Source organism: Protopterus annectens, chromosome 1.part1 (genome assembly GCF_019279795.1).
Source record: "Protopterus annectens isolate FY-2018-M chromosome 1.part1, PAN1.0, whole genome shotgun sequence".
NCBI lineage: Eukaryota > Metazoa > Chordata > Ceratodontiformes > Protopteridae > Protopterus > Protopterus annectens.
Genome location: NC_056726.1, coordinates 1,406,578,248 through 1,406,591,503, shown reverse-complemented (window position 1 = coordinate 1,406,591,503; position 13,256 = coordinate 1,406,578,248). Strand labels below are relative to the sequence as shown.

The 13,256-nt window shown below is 42.2% G+C and overlaps 1 protein-coding gene across 1 annotated transcript in view; it reads right to left on the bottom strand.

Moving 5' to 3' along the window:
- ROCK2 (Rho associated coiled-coil containing protein kinase 2) overlaps positions 1 to 13,256 on the bottom strand; it is a gene marked incomplete in the record, with an annotated part of 2,656,097 nt that overhangs the window by 885,789 nt on the left and 1,757,052 nt on the right. Inside the window, 1 exon segment of the mRNA XM_044082273.1 lies at positions 4,193 to 4,379. Coding sequence (XP_043938208.1) covers positions 4,193 to 4,379 — 187 coding nt within the window.

The window sequence follows — 13,256 nt, the reverse complement described above, 5'->3', positions numbered from 1 at the left end:
AATTGAATGGAAAGGCAATTTGCAAATGAGCAATGGGAAGATTTTTGTACAGAAGTATATGAATAGGTACTTTATACTCAAAGTAGCCTTTATAAGACTTTTCCCTGGGAATATATTAAACGCTGGGAATGTGATAAGGAAAGCAGAAGTAACAGAACATGTTTTGGAAACCAACTGGCACATTTTTAAACGCTTCCTACAAAGTACTTTGATAGAAATGCTGGGAGGAGAAAAGGGGCTGAGACTGAAATTGATCTTCTGGGATCAAAGCTCTATCCTAGTGAAAAACAAATAAGTAAACAGTACCTAAGGAAATTATTATTTTTTTTTTATTTGGAAGATAGGACCTGAATTGCCTAGGCATAGTAAATCCTTAAGTGCAATGCTACTGGCTGTCAAAAAACAGTTACAAGAAAATAGAAATCAAAATCCATGCCAAACCTAATGGAAGCTTTGAATATTGTAAAAAATATAAAACTTCTTTTGGGTGTGTGCAAAGTAAATTCCAACATTTCATACACAAACATTATAGAACTGGAAAGCCATCAGAATAGGGTAACTTTTGATACTCTTTATGAGTAGCCGATAAGATTTCTTGATATCCTTAGTCCTGTGTAAATTAAACCAGAGTTCTCACTGAACTGCTAGTAGGTGTAGAACATACTCTCCTTAATGACACTCTGTGTACTGATGAAAGACCAGATACAGGGGCTTACAGGATAAGGTCTGTAATGCAAAAATCCTCCTTGTTGATGCTATGGCCACCAAAAAGAGGGTTTCCAAGAAAGATATTTTTAAATCTGCTGTAAAGGCAGGCTCAAAGGGAACTTTTGTTAAACCCTGAAGCATTACTCCACCTTAGGTCAGATCAACATTGAGCCATCAAAAGGGTGTTAATGAAGGACAACTTGCAGACTTTCACAAAGTCACATAAGCGCATCCAGGCAAGCTGGTGGGTAGTGAAGCCAGTGTCTTCTGTCCTGGATGTACCATCAGCTGTGTTGAAGAGCAGGCACATGGATACGTTAGACACAGTCTGTAGGGTAGACAACTGAGACTGCACTAATTTCTGTATGTACGCCAGTAGGTCATCAGAAAGGTACTTGGTCAGCTTCTTTGTCAAATTCCTATGAAAACATGTCATATGGATGAGGTCATACAGCACTCAAGTACGAAAGTTGCTGAAGCGCAATTCCATTCTCTAAATCTTTCCAAAGTCCTTGACTCTATGTTCAGCAGATGACCAGATGTGCTCTCCTCAGAGAGCTCCTCCTTTGTGGCTGCCACAACCACCACTGCATCCATTTGGAGACTCTTGCTCCAGAGTATCCTATTCCTACTGGCAATCAATCTTATCTGGCTTGTGTACTACCAGCTTCACCACTTCAAGTTTCTTCTAGCCCACGACACAACTAAATCTATAAAGTCGTCAGCAGGCAGTACTACCCCACAGGTAGAGCAGCCATCCAAAAATGCTTCGAGGAACACAGACTCCTCAGGAGACGCTCAACTCCCTCACAGTTTCATCAATTTGAGAATGTCATCAAAGGTGATGTCTTCCAGAGAAGATCTTGGGTACCCTTCACTCGCATCGAAGTGTAAATGTCTCTTTACACAAGTCCACTTCTTAGGAACCTGCCCAATTTAAGCCTCTTAGGAAGGTTTAGAATCAGATTGGGAACTAGCCTGGTGAGCACCCCCAAGGCTGAAGGGGGTAGACTGCCTCAGTTGAACAGGATGTGTGGACTGGGATACATAATCTGATGGAGGTTGAGATGGAGCCAAGCATGGCAGACAACTATTCTCTCAGTCCTGAGAGAACCCTTCAAAATCCCTTGAATGCCAATGACAAAAATGGAGCTGAAGAAGTGTTCCTGCAATCAGGAAAAGAGATAGGAGGGATATCCTCAGCTCCAGTCCATCCCAGGTCCAAGACCAAAAATGGCACCAAGAATTTCAGTGCTGAGGAAATGAAGGAACACGAAGGATCTGAAAAGTTCAGAGTCGACCCTGTCCCCCGAGCCTCAGGTCAGAGACTCATTCTGATCTGACAATATCAGAGTCAAGAGAGTAAGGGAGACAGTTGGAATAGAAGAGAAAAGCACTGTCTGTTCTGATGTTAGTGCTCTAGGAAGGCTCAGATCCATGGGCTTCAGATCTGAAGCTCAGACCAGAAGGAGAGAAACCAATCATGGGACAAATGAGACGATTCTTGGGGCCCCTGAAAGGGTCAGTGCTAGGAGTACCCCAGCTGAATTTTCATGCAAAGGAGCCTCTGCATCATCCTGTCGATGTTTTCTTCTGTAAGACACCTTGTTGAACAGAAGGACCTTGAAGTCGAAGCCACCAAAGGTGGTCGAGATGAATGCCTCTCCTGCAGGAAATTGGAGTGAAGCCCAAAGACTCTCTGGCTCAGGTGAGAAATGTGAGGTGGCATCAGAAACTGGATCTGAAAGGTTTCTGGTTCTGAATGTTTAGGCATTTTCGGTGCCAGACCCAATAGATCCATAGGATCTGGAGACTGCTTCCTGGGTTTCTCTACCCTCTTTTCTGATTTCTTCTCTCTCTTGATTTCTTTCTAGATATGTCTCTCTACTTTATCTTTTCCCTTAATGGCTTGGGTTCACTTAGCAGAAGAAAGTCTCTCTAAAGAAGGAGCAGGAGCCAATGTTCTTACATGGGCAAGAAGAAGACCCTTTAGAAATAGCTTGTCCCTACATTCCTGAAGTGCGAGGGAACCAAAAGATTCATATGCCATGCAATCAGTATCCAAGTGGGCTACCCCCAGGCAGTAAGTCACTGAATGAGTGAGGGCCCTGTAGCAGGATTCTGTGGTTGCAGGCTGAACACTTTTTAAACTCGGTGGCCTTGTCCAACATATTGGAAGAGCAGTCAAGTACAAAGTTGGCTAAAGTATTAACTAGAAAGGACAATACAACTTAAAGTAAAGAATCACTTATCTGTTTCACAAGTCAGAGCCTTCAAACACCATGTCCTTCTGGATCAAGTGGTAAACGAGATCTGAGGTAATCTATGGGAACTGAGGAAACTGTGGGTAGGACAGGATTCAGAGCCCTGGATCTAAGCTTCTAAAAAGTGCAGAGGTTGGATCCAATACCCCCCGCAAAAAAATAAAAAGTTGAATCTGATGAAAACAGATAACACTTTATCTGTGTTTAGTCGCTACTATTATAATAATTAAAATTTTTATTCCAGATACTTTGAAAACAGAAACAATGCACAGGGTGTGGTTTAGCATCTGGATTCTGTTACCTCCAAATAAGGCAACTTTACTCTCCATGTGACATAATGAACAACTAACTTTTTTTACTCCCTCCCACCTTTGAGTGACCCTGTCCAACAGTTCCATAACCAGCACCCATTCGGCTCAGTTGCTCAAGCAGGGGAGCCCTACAGCTTGTGTACTCTCATGGCCAACCCATTCACGAGTGGTGAAAATTAGCAAGGAGTGGTTTAACTTGCTAGTCTTTAGGAATGGCCTGTCCATGAATTCCCAGTCAGGGGAGAAGGTGTGCAGGCTTCCACATACACATACCCTCCATTCCCCAATTTAGCATAAAAGCCCTTGCCTGATGTCATGAAAGCCAAAGTGACTACTACAGGCAAAAGATACTATCAGCCACCATTAAGTAAAACCAGTGCTGTGAGCCTAGCACCTGCCATCCCCACTCAAGGATGTGGAAGCCACTCAAGCTCATCCTTCCCTGTCCAGTGACTCAAGCATCCACGGTGCTAATCAAATATATTTTATCTGGGCTGAAATTAGGGTTACATACTTCTACATCACAGGGTCACTACAACCTACAACAAATGCTGGCTCAAATTAAAAATCATCATCATAAAGTCACTTAAACAAATACACTGGTTAAACTTTTCCTAAATATTTTATAAATAAAAGACTTTATGCATTTCCCGTAAACAGCCCTTGCAAAAGCTTTGGGTTAACCAAGTGAGCACTGGCATTCAGTCATTTACCCATCAATATAAATGAGTAAATACAGACAGACAAAAATAAAACAAACAAAAACAAATGCATAAATATGTAAATAAATTGGTGGTTCAGTGTTTAAATGCACACAGAAATTAACCTGTGCTCCAGAAGGAGAGTACCCATCCTAAAAGTACTAGAATCAGCAGAACAGAAATAAACATATTACTGCAAGTAACTTACAGATGCAATGGTAACATCTTTTTCTGCAAGCTCCTGTTTATGCCTTGCCATCATCTCTTTGATTTCAAGTTCCTTCATTATCTTCTCTTTTTCCAAATCAGAGTACTGCTCCTCAGCAATAGAGCGAGCTAACTGCTCTGAATCTGCCTTTGTTAGTGTGATTTCAAGCTGAGCAGCCAAAGAATCTCTAAAAAGAAAGACCGCACACTTTAGGTACTTTGTACAGTATGCTCCATTACAACTGCACAAGATAATGTATTAAACATCACATTTACAGCAGTTATCTTTAAAAATAATGAAAAGAAACAAATATAAAAAAGACCACAAACATTATTTCTGTTACAAGTTACAACAGAAAAAAGAACAACTCATAATCCAAAAATAATGGACAGAAAACAATGCAAGCTACTTACATGTAACTGTGTCTAGGTGGTGTCACTTTGTACATATTCATGTCTGGTAGAATGTGCACTTTTCAACATGGACAGAAATCCTTTAGTCTCATTCTTCCCCTAAACTAGGAGGCTACCCTAGCAGCAACCTCTGATGATAGAGCCTCTCTGCTAGCAGCTGATGTATGCAACACTGACCAAGGAAAGTCAGGTGCAGTGCAACTACATTTAGAGGCTGTCAAAACATTGTAGCATTTTTTTTTCATAGAAAGTGAAACAAAGCAAAAGCACCCGAATTAAAAAAAAAAAAAAAACAGAGGTAGCTCTATATGTCAAAAAGTAAACTGATAAAAGATGAAGGTGTTTTCCAGATGATGGTCTTGCACTTTTGTTTGGCTGCAGCTGTCACTGGAAAACACCGACATGGTAGTAGCATAACTGAAGAAACAGGCCTTTAGCACACTTGGCAGACTTCATACTTACTAATATGCTACATACTTTGCTCCCAGTCTGACAAATGAAGCTTCAGCACCACTGACATACACAGTCAATTAGCGTCTCAGTAAACTTGAGCTGTGCACTTCCTGAAGCAATGGAAGCTTTGCAAAGATCTGGAAAATTTATACACTGCACCCACATTTAAATGAGAACTACACTAATATACAAAATGCCCAAGTTAATATATTTCTGTCACAAGATTTCAGAAGAAAATATAGTTTTGAGAGCTATACAGCTTCAGTGCAGTCAGATTGCTAAATGAGCTGCATAGCTTATTCAGTGATCATTTTGTATTAACAGCAATCTCATGCAATTTATGGGGACTAAGACTACCTCAGCCATGATCCAAAACACACCTCTTAGTAATCCACCATCAAAACTGGATGTTACCAAGGATGGACTTTTGAAGAAGGCCAGAAAGGATACTGTAGTCCTGGCAGAATGAGCTCTAGGCTCAGTCATTACAGGCCTTCACACTTCACAGACATAAGGTAGAGGGTTACTCTGACCTGAGGTTATTGGTCAGGCTTAAAATGGCCCTTCAGGACAGTTAGCCTAGCATTCACCTATGAACTAACTATGCAGAGCAATAAGAATTCTTCTTTGTAATATAACATCAAAATCAGACTACTAGGAGACTTGATGCCTGATTCAAATTTCTCTCCTGCAACTTTAGGCATAAAAGATTGAAGTGTTTTTTTTTTTTTTTTTTTTTTTTTTTTTTAATACTAAATTTTATTTGCTTTTCAAAGGACAAATAAGAGCACACAAGGTAAAATAACAGAAAAACTTGATAAATCACAATTTAGCATTAATGAAAAATCAAACTATATATAAAATGACATAACCCAGGAATTCATATATTAATAATCCACTATACAAATAGGGGAAAAGGTGACCCTCAGCATAACATCAATAGTTTGGAGAGTAAATTCATACTCTACCACTGTAAGTGTCTACTAAAACACTTTCAATGTTGGGGGACATTATTGGTTACATGCATTTGTTTAAAGGAAGAGAAAATGTTGCCAAGGTGTCATCTTGGGAAATTTTCCAGATATTCTATAGAGAAATTTTCAATTTCCAATATTTATTTCATGGACACACTATCTTTATGAAGCACAAGATATAAAGGATGTTCAGATAACTCTGCTTAAGGATCTCCAGGATGTCCACGAAAGAGACATCATCAAAGGACGACTTGGGGGACCCTTCTGACTCCTCGAGGTCAGTGTCAGATGTCAAAGACTCATCCTGGGAGTCAATATGCTTCCTCTTGCATGTCTTCTTCCTGAGGGGCTCTTCAGAAGGGTATTCTGGGGAGGTCAAGGAAGAGTGGGAGCCACCAGCCGGTGGTTCCTGAGGCTGAGTGTCTCTGCGGTCTCCGGAGAGAGTAGGGGCTGAGACCAAAGTGGATGCTCTAGGGGGGACAGTGCTGGTACCTTTGGTGGCAACTGGTGACTTGGACAGTACACTCCTCATCACCTCGAATGCTGACCTCTCCGGCTCTGAGGGCCTCTCCCGCTCTGAAGAGACCGAGGATGCCATCGGCACCAGACCGAGGATGCCATCGGCACCAGAGCTATCGCCCCAGAGATACACACAGGGTCCGAACTCACCCTAGCCGAAGTGCCGAGAGTTAGACTCCAAACTGAAGAAGACCAATTCCAACCTTCCCTGTCGGCGCCAACCGGAGAGCTTCGGCCCCTGGACACAACGGATGACACCGAAAGTGTCGGAGCAGAGCTTGGCTCCGAAGCAACCACAAGTGGAGATGGAGCTGAAAGTTCCACCAATGGCACCAAGTCCTCCAACTCCGACAAACCAGCTTGGCCTGAAGGAGGAATAACAATTGAGGGCATCACAGGTTTCATAGGCTCCGGAACCAACTGGGTCGGAGCCAACAACAATTTAGATAGGGCAGACGACTTCAACAGTCTCAGGACTACCCTCTCCACATCTTCATCCAAAAGGCTCCTGGAAGACCTGGAGGACATAGTCGGGGATCTTGATCTTGGAGGAATAGCAGGTTCCATAAATTCAGTGGTCGGCTCCGACAAACTAGGATCCGACCGTCACCACAATGTTGCTCTCAGTCGGCTCCGAAGGCAGTGGAGCCGATGAGGCCAATTATGCCACTTTAAGAGTTGGCTCTGAGACACCAGCCGGTGCCACAGAAGGTCTTTTTGAAGACTTAGACTTTGCAGATTTAGTGGACTTGGAAGAAGAGGAAGAGCTAGACAAGGCGTCCTCAAAGGAAGGCTTTAACAGACCCTTTAGAATTAGCTTGTTCCTTCTCTCCTGTAACACTCTAGGAGAGAAGGCATGACAGAACAAGCAAGTCTCTTGCAAATGGATGGCCCCTAAGCAATAGGCACACAGACTATGACTATCCGTCAATGACATTTTTTGGGAGCACTTCATGCATTTCTTGAAGCCCGAAGGCTTGTGCTCCTTAACCTCTTTAGACATACACACAGACGACAGGAAAGAGAAGAGAAGTAAAAGAGAGGACTAGGTCCTCTAACTTAAACAAATACTTGAATAGGGTCAGTGAGGAGCTCTGCTTCATGTGAACTAGAAGTTTATTTCAGAGTAGCACCAGTCTCTGTGAGATATAGCTGCCTCTCCAGCATGTTTTGTTAAGGTCACAGGCTAGGTTAACATCCCTAGAGTGAACGACTCTTGTGCCATTTGACTTGCAGATGTGCAGCATATCCATCAGGGCAGGGTGAGAGACTGTCCTCTAGGCCAGGCATAAGTCACCTCTCAGCAGCTTATATGATAAAGAGTACAGTGACAGGGCTCTCAGTCTATCAATGCAAGTCATGGTTTGGAGATCCTGCATTTTCTTGGCAAGAAACCTCTGTGGCCTCTCCAGCTGTTGCATGTGTCTGGTGAGGTACATGCAGAAGGGAGCACTGTACTCTATTAATGGTCTGACGAGGGTCGAGTACAGTGGAGTTATAACATCTTTAGACCTGGATGTGATGCCCTTGCTTATGAGATGTGCAACACAGAAGGCTTTCCTTACCACTGTGAAAACTTGGTGGTCAAAGTTCAAATTGCTATCTTCCTGTGTTCCCAGATGTTGCACCACTGCGTTTGAACTTGGGGGGGGAGGGGGGGTGCTGTCAATATTGTAATTAGCAGGGAATTCTGCTATACCAAAGATTATAATAACGTACTTTTTTGCATTTAGTTTTAGATCGTGGCTTTTCCACCAGTCATTTGTCTGTGTTAACCCCTCCTGTACTATGTTAAAATCACTGGGGGACTTAAATATTGCACCCAGTCATCAGCAAAGGGGGATTTAATGATTGCACCCAATTTGCAATCAACAAGCTTGGTAAGCCAAAGGCCATCTACTTTAGCCTGGACTTTCGAGAAATAGATCCCAAACAGTAAAGGGCCAAGCACATATCCTTGTGGAATGCCACTAGTGACAGGTCTACTGGTAAGGTGGAGTCACCAACTTTCACAGTGTGTGTTCCATCAGTGAGCCAACTGGCTACCCGTCTAGTGACATGAGAGTTAATCCCCATCTGGGAGAGTTTCTCAAGGACACTTGAGTGGGCAAGTGTGCTAAAGGCCTTGGCTGGGTCGAGATAGGCAGTATGGACTGTCATACCATCATCCAGGGCTTTGGTGACTTTCCCAAAGAAATCTACTATATTTAATAGTCATGCCTTACCTTTAATGAAGCCAAACTGTGTTGGGTCTAGAGTTTGAAGGTCACCTATATCCTTGTTGATAAGGTCCATGATGATTCTTTCCATGGCTTTGCAGATAAGGCTGGTTAGACTTATGTGTTTATAGTTCCCAGGGTTGGTGGATGGCCCCCCTTTGTGCAAGAGGATTACTGTTACTGTTCTTCACTCTGCTGGACCAAAGCCATTTCTCAGATTATAGTTAAACAGAATGTCAAGTGGGTCAACTAGGTCCTGTTTTAGATTTCTTAATAAGCAACCTGGGATGTTATCTGGTTCCACTGAGGCTGTTTTTCACCTGCACTCCCAGATATGAGTGCAGATATGACCTGATCTCTAGAGATACTACACGGAGGACTGGTATCAGGTGTGCTTTGGGGTATGGCTGGCGGGGACAGAAGTTTGTGCGAATTCGGTCAGCTAGCAGGTTGCCAATTTCTTCCAGTATAGTATAAGTGGTACCATCTACTACCAGTTTGGGACATAGCTGGGCATTCCATTCTAGATTTTAGATGTCGTTAAAGAATGCCTTATGATTATCCTTAGCTAGAGATGCTATTTTAGCTTCATTATTAGCATTAGAATTTGCTTGTTCAAGCTGTGGAGAGAATTATTCCTCTGCTGAGTCAGTTCCCTCTTGTTCTTAGACATCAGTTTCTTCCTTTTGTTATACAACCTGTTTATACTTGAGGCCCACCAGTGTGGCTTGTTTTTTCAGGAGGACTTGGTTTTAATCTGGTCAGGTACAGTTGAGCCTATACAGTTGCTTAAGTGTTTATACAGGATATCTGTGTACACCTCTGCATAGATGATACTGTTGTCTGTGATTGCAAGGGCTATACAAGTTTTTATACCACTACTTAGTAGGCAGCAGTTTGCTTTGGAAAAGTTTGTTTTACTTTTTTTTGCTCCTGTGGTGGTGACAGGTTCAATAGTTACTTCAAACAAGACTGATTTATGGTCCAACCTTAACAGGGAAGGCATTACATGGGGGGGGGGTGCAGTGACCTCCCATGTTGTTGAGTACTATGTCTAGGAAATTTTAGCCCCTTGTGGGGGGATGCAGACTATCTGTTCCAGAGCATTTGTACTGACAAAGTCCAGGAACCTCTGGGCAAGCATGCTCATGTATGTCACCCAGCTGATGGAAGGATAACTGAGATCTCCCATGACTAAGGTGTTGGACTGTATGGCGATTGACTCCAGTAAGTCTGGGTAGGCAGTGTTCTTTTCTTGGCTCATGGTGGGGGACCTACAGCTAACAATGATGTTTTAGTGTATTTTAACCATAGTTAATTGGACATGGAGTAGTTTGAGAGAGTCATACTGTTTGACCAGTCTTGAGGTGTACTTGGCTTTAATGAAGATGGATACACCTCTACCTTGGTTCTTACACACTCATTTTGAAGTCTGAATGTGTGAAAGGCATTGTAGCTCTCTGCGGTCTTGAACCATGTCTCAGTGACTGAACAGATGTCAGCATATTCCAAAATGAAGAATGCTTCTAAGGAGTGCAGTTTCATGTTTAGACTCCTAGCATTAAGCAGAAGAACCCTGAGTTTGTCTTGAGTGGATTTTGTTACTTTGAAAATTTTGTTCTTTTGACATTGCCTAAACAGGGAACTATGAGGGAGGCAAGCACCTTTGACAGTATCTGAAACACTAGACGAGACAGGTGCAGACCATCTCTGGCAAAGCAGCGTGGCCTGTGAGCCATTGTCTTCCAAAGCTGACAGATACTGGATCATCCTTGACTGACACCACAAGCTACGACAGTTGTTGAAGTTGATCATTTTTTTGTTTATATTGCAGCATAATCCTGAGTGAAGGTAGAATGCTGCTTAGGGTTAGGGTCATACCTGCCTGGGAGACAATCTGAGAGTTCAGTTATGTCTCTCTTCATAAAGTCCAGACAGGTACATCTCAAGTCATTCACACCAACATAGACTATGACAGAGTCATAAAAATACTTGTTGACTGACTTGAGTGCATGTGTGATTTGACAGATCCTGGCACCTGACAGACAGCTGACTGTGACCTTCTCCTTGTCCAGCCTGGTGAGGGGGACATCTGTGTATCTCACTAGAAAGTCACCTATGACCAAGGCATTAGGTTTTCAGCTTTTGCCTTAGGGGCTTATTTGCTGAGACACTGGTGTATGTTATTCTGTGTAGTGGTTTTTATTTGCATAGCACTGTGTGCAAGTGGTTTACATTTGGGAGGTCTCTGATCTTTTTGTAGGCTTCTAGTAAGTACCTCCACATATGTGGAGGCATGTGTCATGACTTGTTTTTTTGTGACAGGTGAACAGTGTGTGCTGACAACCTGCTTGATGGTTGGTTTGTTGTTACGTGACAGCATTCATTCCAATTTCATAGTGTAATTACATCTCTCACATAGGATATTTGTTAGTTTTAGGTTGTCAATATACATGAGGCAGTTACTACATTGCCTCAGGATTCCCATGTCAATCACGCTGGCCAGTGAAATGATGAGAATTGCCCATCTGTTCACAGCAGGTTTTTACTGTTTGTACTATTAGGGAAGGAAGTGGGCTAGTTTGACTAGGACTAACAAAGGTGCTTGTTTTACTGAAGGCTATGAATGATGAGTGTGGTAACGCCACTCAGTGCACGTGTAATGCAGTAGGGAAGCTTGGAAGGGTTCCACTGACAGATGTCTTTGGAAAATTTGAGTTTCAAGGTGTTTGCGTCTGCACAGGGCACTGCTAACTCCTGTTGCACTATATGCTGCAAAGAGCAAATGCAAGGCTTAAATACAGGCAAAATTAAACACTTTCAAGCTAATTTACCAGTAGGAAAGCACACTACAAACCTTCCTCTAGCAATCTCCAGCTCAGACAAGGCTGGATCCAGACTCTCCTGCCATAAGGGTGCAGGGAGTCCTTCTTAATGTAAGATGGCTGGTTTAGTGCTCAAGTGTATCAGTAACAGGTTGGATTCAGTAGGTCTGAATCTAATCTATGCTATCTAGTTACCATAACAGTGCAAATCAAGTGCAGAGAAGTGCAAAAAAAAAAAAAAAATACTTAGAACCCTTCTGTATTTCCCAGCTCAAATAGTCCAAGAAATCACCTACTGCCATTAGATGAATAATCCCTGTCCTCCTATTGTAAATGCTCTGTAAAGGAGTGTCTGAAGTGAAATGTTACTACAAACAAACTTAAACGGTACAAAATGCTACCACAAACAAACTTGATATAGATGCAGGAGTGTACCTTAAACAGATTATAAAAGTGTGATTATTCAATACAAGTACTTTGCTCTGAATGAATGAGCCAAGAGGCACCCAACTGTACAGAATTTATAAAGGTACTAAAAAACAAGATAAGCTGATTAATAAGATCTCCAGCTAATAAATTCAGAAATCTCAAGTGTTTCCCAAACCTAAACAGACCAGTCTGCCTCCCAGTGCACTAGATGGAAAATCCACTGACCTCTTTTGATGTAAAAACAAGTGTTTGCTAGAGTGTAAAAATGCACTACTTTATCCAACAGCTACCTAAATAATGAAGTTAGATCATGTAGAGCAGACAATGGGTGGCAAATGCACTTTTTCAATACAAGCACAAGGAAAGGCAAATAAACAATTCAGCATAACAACAGCAGTGTAGAAAGGGAAGAGCTTATTAAGCTCAATTTATAGTAGGGATGGGCGGATTAAAATCACCAGGTTTAAAAATCAAATCAACAAAGGGGAGGGTGGATGGGAAACATGGCAGGGAATCACCAGCAGTGCTTTAGTTTATGTAGGCTTCAAATCTTTTCAAAGACTGGGTGTTTAAGCATCACTCATGAGACAATTCAACCACTGGAAAAAATGTGCAGTCTAGAAGTGTCCACTTCTCACATAGAACAAAAACACTAGGCCACTCAGATTTCTTAAAACATAAAACAAAATGGAACAGCTATCAGAAAATAGCTCTATCAATCACAGACAAAAAATATAGGTTCCCTAACTCAGCAGGGGATGAATCATCATTAGTGCTTTAGTTTATGCAGGCTTCAAATCTTTTCAGAAGACCAAAGCCATAACTGAGTGAGCTACTTGCTACAGAGGGGTATACTGTGAAATGTTACTGTGGCAAATAAAAAAAATACTCCATTAGTGCCCATGTGTAATGGAGACATTGTTAGGTGTTTGCTAATCCCACCTTCCAAGTGCTCTGGATTATTCAGAACACTCAGTATTTATGGCACAGCGCTCACAAAGTTCTGCAGTTCTGCATTAAGAGTGTTGGCTCTGCTTTGCACATTCTGATTGCCTCATATTTACTTATTTATTTGCCTTGTGTTAACCGGGTTAGTCTGGCTGTGCCAAAGGCCCTTTTTCAGCAGAGACCCGAGGAGAAACATAGCCAAGGACAAAGACAGCCAATCGGCCTACATGTAATATTAGCCAATTAAGGTTGACTATGATGCAAAGCAAACCAACCAGGAGAAG